The sequence below is a fragment of the Neomonachus schauinslandi genome, chromosome 1 (genome assembly GCF_002201575.2).
Source record: "Neomonachus schauinslandi chromosome 1, ASM220157v2, whole genome shotgun sequence".
Taxonomy (NCBI): Eukaryota; Metazoa; Chordata; class Mammalia; order Carnivora; family Phocidae; genus Neomonachus; species Neomonachus schauinslandi.
In genome coordinates, this window is record NC_058403.1 from 206,118,327 (window position 1) to 206,126,245 (window position 7,919).

Sequence of the window (7,919 nt, forward strand, 5' to 3'; positions counted from 1 at the left end):
CTGGGGGATTCCTATTCCCCAGGATGGCTGCTCCACTTGACCTGGGAGCTCTCAAATGAGAGAGGTTGGGAGGACAGCCTCTCGATTGGTGGTCGGGCATCCTTTGCTGCTGAAATTAGAGCAAGGGGATTTTATATGTTTTGAAGAAAAGCTCTGTTCAAGTCTTTATGTGTGTTGTGATCATGTGCAAATTCACCATCAAAGGATTGTGGATTTCAATGAGTGCCCTTGCAAATTCCAAGTCTTGACCTGTTCTGCAAGGTCATCAAGGCCCAGGTTGCAGTGTTATGAATCTGCTGGAAAGATCTTATCCTAATATATCCCGAGGCTGGAAGGAACTTCTCTGTGATCTTATCCTAATATACCCTGAGGCTCACGAGTATAGGGATGTTGCGGATGTCTAAGTTGTTATGTGTTCTTCCTCATGCCTGAGCTCTAACTCTGAATAACTCCCTGGCCCCATGAAATGAGACAGAAGAAAAAGGTAAAACTGAGCATCATAAGTATTATATGAACAAATTATAATTATACTCCTCCACAGGAATATGTTCGTTTAGCCAGCTGGATCTGACTCCTTTTTTTTTTTTTAAGATTTTATTTATTTGTCAGAGAGAGAGAGAGAGCGCAAGCAGGGGGAGCAGCAGAGTGAGAGGGAGAAGCAGGCTCCCCCCACGCCCTGAGCTGAGAGCCCGACACGGAGCTTGATCCCAGGACCCTGAGATCATGACCTGAGCTGAAGGCAGCGGCTTAACCAACTGAGCCACCCCGGTGTCCCTGGGTCTGACTACTTCTAATGGCCTGGAGGACTGCAGGACAATCTGACCAGCTGGACTTTGTTACAAGTTGCATTTCCACAGGCCTCTCGGCCTCTCCTATTTGGGGATGGGACTAGAAGAACAAGCTTCCAGCTCTTCATTGTGTTTTTATTCATTAAAACTTCAATCAGGGACACCTGGATGGCTCAGTGGGTTAAGCGTCTGCCTTTGGCTCCGGTCATGATCCCAGGGTCCTGGGATCAAGTCCCGCATCAGGCTCCCTGCTCAGTGGGGAGTCTGCTTCTTCCTCTGCCCCTCCCCGACTCGTGCTCTATCTCGCTCTCTCTCAAAGAAATAAATGTAATCTTAAAAAAAAAAAAAAAACACTTCAGGGGCACCTGGATGGCTCAGCCATTAAGTGTCTGCCTTCGGCTCCTGGGATCGAGCCCCGCATCGCGCTCCCTGTTCCAGGGGAACCCTGCTTCTCCCTCTCCCACTCCCCCTGCTTGTGTTCCCTCTCTCGCTGTGTCTCTCTGTCAAATAAATAAATAAAATCTTAAAAAAAAAGATATCTAAGTCTTCAAAGACGTAAAAAAAAACAAAAACAAAAAAACACTTCAATCATATATGGTGCTGTGCTTCATGAAGTGCTTTATGATATGGTGGTATTAAAGGAGGAGATGGAAGACTTTGTCTTTCAAGGTTTTGATGTACTTAAAATGGAAATATTGGGACGCCTGGGTGGCTCAGTCAGTTAAGCATCTGCCTTCAGCTCAGGTCATGATCCAAGGACCCTGGGATCCAGCCCTGCATTGGGCTCCCTGCTCAGCGGGGAGTCTGCTTCTCCCTCTGCCTTTGCCCCTGCTTGTGCGCGCTCTCTCTCTCTCTCTCTGACAAATAAATAAAATCTTAAAAAATAAAATGGAAATATTAATTTTATTTGAATATAATTTCTCCAAGTTGTTCTGTACCTGACAGTAGAGACTGATGAAGAGTTGAAGTGATCACAATAAAAATGTAGCGGTAAATCCCACTTGTTCATGATGCTGTTAAATTCATGAGGAAATGGGTGTGAGCCAGAGAGGAAGAGTCTGATGACCCAGTCATAGAATAAATGTTGAGAAATCGAAGTCCTATGTGAATTTCTTACGAATTGAGTAGAGATCTCCAGTGCTGTCTCACCCATCCTCCTGTACACATGCATGGGATGTTTCAGGACTCAGTGGCCTTTGAGGATGTGACTGTGAACTTCACCCTGGAGGAGTGGGCTCTTCTGAATCCATCCCAGAAGAAACTCTACAGAGATGTGATGCAGGAAACCCTCAGGAATCTGGCCTCAATAGGTGAGTGTGACAACATTCTTACGAGTCCATTAGAGAACCAGTGTGATTTGCTCATCAGGGCTGTTTCGAGAGGTGCAATGTGGAAAGGGAATATGTTAGTGAATAAACAAGGCATGGTCATAGGTCCATATCCATGGACCTAGAATCTAACAATTTTTAATAAAATTTTATAATTTATTAAATTATAATTTAGTAATTATTATATATTTAATATATAAATATACTTAATAACTATATTTACTATAATTTATATGAGATTTTGGCTCAGGTCATGATCTCAGGGTTGTTAGATCGATACCCACATCGGGCTCTGTGCTGGGCGTGGAGATTCTCTCTCTTCCTGGGGCACCTGGGTGGCTCAGTCGTTAAGCATCTGCCTTCGGCTCAGGTCCTGATCCCAGGCTCCTGGGATCAAGCTCCACATTGGGCTTCCTGTTCAGCGGGGAGCCTGCTTCTCCCTCTCCCACTCCTCCTGCTTGTGTTCGCTCTCTCGCTGTGTCTCTCTCTATCAAATAAATAAATAAAATCTTTAAAAAAAAAAAGATTCTCTCTCTTCCTGGGGCACCTGGGTGGCTCAGTCGTTAAGCGTCTGCCTTCAGCTCAGGTCATGATCCCAGAATCCTGGGATCGAGCCCCGCATCGGGCTCCCTGCTCTGCGGGAAGCCTGCTTCTCCCTCTCCCATTCCCCCTGCTTGTGTTCCCTCTCTCACTGTGTCTCTGTCAAATAAATAAATAAAAATCTAAAAAAAAAAAGATTCTCTCTCTTCCTCACCCTCTGCCCCTCCCCAATCCCTCTCTAAAAATAAATAAATAAATAAATTTTTATAATTTGTACTGCAGAAAGCTACAGTGTATTTTTTTTTTTTTTTAAGATTTTATCTATCTATTTGAGAGAGAGAACAAGCAGGGGGAGGGGCAGAGGGAGAGGGACAAGCAGACTCCATGCTGAGCAGGGAGCCTGATGCGGGGCTCAGGGACTCGTGGGACCCCAGGGACCCCCAGGACCCCGGGACCATGACCCGAGCCAAAGGCAGATGCCCAACAGACTGAACCAGGCGCCCGCTACTGTGCATTTTAGAAGAAAAATGGGAAGACCATGACAATGAAGATCAGGATGAAAATTCTGGGACAAATCTGAGGTGAGTCCCACTCACGTGAGAAAGCAGGTCCCAGGAGCGAATCTAGAGATGTCATGAAATTTTTTTAAAAAGCAAGTAAAGCAAATCAGCCAGCTTCAAATTTGTAGATTCTTAGAATATTTTCATCAAAATTTTTATCGAATATGACCTAGGGGCACCTGGGTCAGTCAGTTAAGCATCCGACTCTTGATTTCGGCTCAGGTCATGATCTCAGGGATGTGAGATGGAACCCTGCACTGGGCTCCGTGCTGAGCATGGAGTCTGCTTAAGATTCTTTCCCTCTCCCTCTCTCTCCTCCTCTGCTCCCCGTCCCCCCACAGCTTGCGTACTCTCTCCTCTCCCTCTTTCTCAAATAAATAAATAAATAAATAAAATCTTTTTAAAACTTGTACTGCACTCACCATCTTATGATGATGTGATGATAAAATGCCTACACAATGAGAAGTGAGGTGAATGACTTAGGCATTGTATATAGCATCAGGTTACTGTTGATCCTCTGACCACGTATCAGAAGGATCATCTGCTTCTGGACTGTGGTTGGCCACAGAAAACTGAAACCATAGAAAGTGAAATTGCAGATGAGGGGAGGGAACTGCTGTATATTCACTCTCAATCAGAAATGATAGGAAACCAATACTTTCCTTGAAAATAGTTTAAAAAGTCATTTTCACAATTATTAATATAAAATTATTAATAAATAAGCTAATAATAATATGCTTCTCATTTTTTCCAGCAGACATACAGTAGAAAGACTCTGTAAAAGAAAACAAGGTTGTCAATGTGGAAAAACCTTCAGCCAGATTCCATATCATAATCAGAAGAAGAAAAGTCCTACTGGAATAAAACTACGTAAATGCACTTTGTATGGACAAGTCTTCATGTATCATTCATCCTTTAACAAGCACATGAGATCTCACATTGGCCACAAACCATATGAGTATCAGGAATGTGAAGAGAAGCCTTATAAATGTAAGGAATGTGGGAAATCCTTCAAGCATCGCCAATCCATTCGAATGCATGAAAGGACACACACTGGACAGAGGCCCTATGAATGTAAGCAATGTGGGAAAGCTTTCAGTAGTCTCAGGTCCTTTCGAATACACGAAAGGATACACAGTGCCAAAAAGCCTAAGGAATGTACAAAATGTGGTAAAACCTTCAGTTATTCAAGTAATTTATGTAAACATGAGAGAAGTCATAATGGGGAGAAACCCTATGAATGTAAGGAAAATGAGAAAGCCTTGCATTCTTTCACCAAATTTCGAAGATACATGATCAAGCAAAATGAAGATGGATTTTATAAATATAAGGAGTGTGAGAAAGCCGTCAGGTGTCCCAGATCCTTTCAAAGACATGAACCAGGGGTGCCTGGGTAGCTCAGTCACTTAAATGACCGTTCTTAGTTTTGGCTCAGGTCATGATCTCGCAGTCATGAGGTCAAGCCCCACATCGAGCTCTGCACTGAGGGCGGAGTGTGCTTCAGATTCTCTGTCTCTCTCCCTCCACCTCTCCCCCAGCCCTGCTTGCACATGCTTTCTCTCTCTCTCTCTCTCTGTCTCTCTCAAATAAATGAATAAATAAAAAGTCTTTAAAAACAAAACAACAAAAACCAAAGACATGAACGGGGCACACAGTGCCCTATGAATATAAGGAATGTGGTAAAGCCTTCCTTTCTCCCAGATGCCTTGAAAACCATAAAAGAATACATAATGGGAAGAAACCTCGTGAATGTAAGGAATGTGGTAAAGCTTTCTGTTATCCCAGTTTCTTTGGAAAACATGAAAGAAGTCATAGCAGGGAGAAACCTGTGAGTGTAAACTATGTGGTGAGGCCTTCAGCAGTCACTATGATGTTCAAAAACATGAAAGAACTCACACTGAAATGAAACTCTATGAATGGAAACTCTATGAATGTGGGAAAGCCTTCACTTATCCTTCAGGTGTTCAGTCACACGTGGTAATCCACACTGGAGATGGACCTTATAAAGGTAAGGCGTGTAAGAAAGCATTCGCTTGGGCACCTGGGTGGCTCAGTTGGTTAGGTGACTGCCTTCGGCTCAGGTCATAATCCTGGAGTCCCGGGATCAAGTCCCACATCGGGCTCCCTGCTCAGCGGGGAGTCTGCTTCTCCCTCTGACCCTCCCCCCTCTCATGCTCTCTCTCTCTATCTCATTCTCTCTCTCAAATAAATAAATAATCTTAAAAAACAAAAACAAAAACATTCGCTTCTCCCAGGGCATCACAAACATGAAAAAACACTGGAGAGAAACCCCATCAATGTAAAAATTGTAGTAAAGCCCCCACCACAGTTCAACTTTGAAGACCCAGCATAGTTTGGATTTCCTGCAAGCCGTCATGTGTCCACCAGGAAACAGATTTATACAGTCGTGGTTGAGAATGTTCTCTGAAGCGCTGCTCCCCTCTTCTCTAGGTCGTATTTATATAAGCTCTAATTTGTATAGTAAACACCTTGTTCTCTTAATACCACTAGTGACTTGTGTTCCTCTCTCGGCCATGACAGCTCCCTAGTGCAGTCCACAAGAACTGTGTGGGAGTTCCTTCTCCTACTGCACTGTGCAGTGACTGCTGTGTGACCCAGTCCTTCCCTGTGACAAGTGACACCTTCCTCATAACGGGCAGATTCTGGGTGTTGCATAGCTGAGTGTCATCCCTCAGTATGTTCTCAATTAAGTTGGAGTCTGTGTGATTAAAAGTATGTGCATGTTTTCCCCTAATGAATATTTCTATATTTTTTCCTTGGAAATATCTGTTTTCCATGTCTTCCTATGCTAAGAAATAACGTTTCTTATTTCCTCTGGGGACATGTTAACATGTCGTAATTATGAATGTTCATGTCAGCTTGTAGGGTTCATACATTCTTTTTTGTTTTTTTAAAGATTTTATTTATTTATTTGACAGAGAGAGACACAGCAAGAGAAGGAACACAAGCAGGGGGAGTGGGAGAGGGAGAGAAGCAGGTTTCCCGCGGAGCAGGGAGCCCGATGCGGGGCTCGATCCCAGGACCCTGGGATCATGACCTGAGCCGAAGGCAGATGCTTAATGACTGAGCCACCCAGGCGCCCCAGTATTCATACATTCTAAGTCAATATTATCACCTTCGTAAAAGTTCAGGCATTTCCCCCCCCCTCAAATGTTCTATTTTATTTTTTAAACTTAGATGTAACCGATATAGTTTTTTTCAAACAAAAGGCCTCACATATTTATTTATTACTAAACCAACCTACTGGTGCAGAAGCATAGTAACAGAGAAGAATCATTTCCCCAATAAAACATGTCTACTGTTCAAGTGGTAAGGATGTTTACAGAGTGATAGGATACAAGCGCGTGACCTTCGCATAAATATGTGGTCCATCTCGTGTGAGATCACTTACAGAACCAGCTTGGTTCTCTCCAAAGCCTCTTCGTGGAGTTGTACCAGATTTTATTTTATTTTTTTTAAAAGATTTTATTTATTTATTTGAGAGAGAGAATGAGAGACAGCACAAGAGGGAAGAGGGTCAGAGGGAGAAGCAGACCCCCCGCTGAGCAGGGAGCCCGATGGGGGACTCGATCCCGGGACTCCAGGATCACGACCTGAGCCGAAGGCAGTCGCTCAACCAACTGAGCCACCCAGGCGCCCAGATTTTATTTTTTAAAGAGATTTTATTTATTTATTTGACAGAGCACAAGCAAGAGGAGCAGCAGTGGGAGAGGGAGAAGCAGGCTCCCCACTGAGCAGGGAGCATGACGCGGGGCTTGATCCCAGGACGCCGGGATCATGACCTGAGACGCTTAACCAACTGAGCCACCCAGGCGTCCCTGTTCGTTCCAGATTTAACAGGCCAAATTCAGCTGTTCAGAGGAGAGGCATGGGGAATAATTAACCCTTCACTCAATAGACTTTGTATATGGTTTCAATCCTTCAAGGCCCTGTGCAATTTCCACTGGGCCAGATTAGTCGCTTTATTTGAAGGATAAGGTTCATGGGGTCCCATCTTTTTCAAGATTATTTGTAAGTGGCAATGGCTTACCTTAATTTTAGTTTATGAATCATTTGTTCAGAGCTTCCCAGCTCACTATGGGATATTTTAGGACAATGGGTGCTGTGACCATGGGGGTTTACAGAGGACCATACTTCTGATGGTCAAGGAGAAACTGCTCTATTTGTACCCTATATACTAGTCAGTAACAGCCCTGAGATCATCCAGGCTACCCTGCTTAAATGGAGCGGGATCCCAGCTATACCTGTAATTTAAGACCTACTATTTTAATTTTATTTGGGGGGAGGGACAGAGAATATTAAGTAGCCTCCAGGCTCATCACAGAGCCAGACACAGGCTGGATCTCAAGAGTTGGACTTTTTTTTTTTTTTTAAAGATTTTATTTATTTATTTGACAGAGAGAGACAGCGAGAGAGGGAACACAAGCAGGGGGAGTGGGAGAGGGAGAAGCAGGCTTCCCGCAGAGCAGGGAGCCCGATGCGGGGCTCGATCCCAGGACCCTGAGATCATGACCTGAGCCGAAGGCAGACGCTTAACCGACTGAGCCACCCAGGCGCCCCGAGACCTAGTATTGATTAACTGAAGGTTTCTGAATTAGTGCATTATGCCAGGTAGCAAAATTAATCCAGAATTTATGTTGTAGAGGCTAAAAGCCAAGCAGTGTACTTTTATCGGCCGGATT

The 7,919-nt window shown here is 44.1% G+C and overlaps 1 protein-coding gene across 1 annotated transcript; it reads left to right on the forward strand.

Moving 5' to 3' along the window:
- The first annotated feature begins 1,953 nt into the window (after positions 1-1,953).
- On the forward strand, positions 1,954-5,569 carry LOC110594020 (zinc finger protein 564-like). Its single transcript, XM_044913063.1, has 5 exons — positions 1,954-2,098; positions 3,177-3,237; positions 3,974-4,567; positions 5,079-5,224; positions 5,472-5,569. The coding sequence occupies exons 1-5, from the start codon at positions 1,954-1,956 to the stop codon at positions 5,567-5,569; spliced, it is 1,044 nt and encodes a 347-aa protein (XP_044768998.1).
- Positions 5,570-7,919: the final 2,350 nt, after the last annotated feature.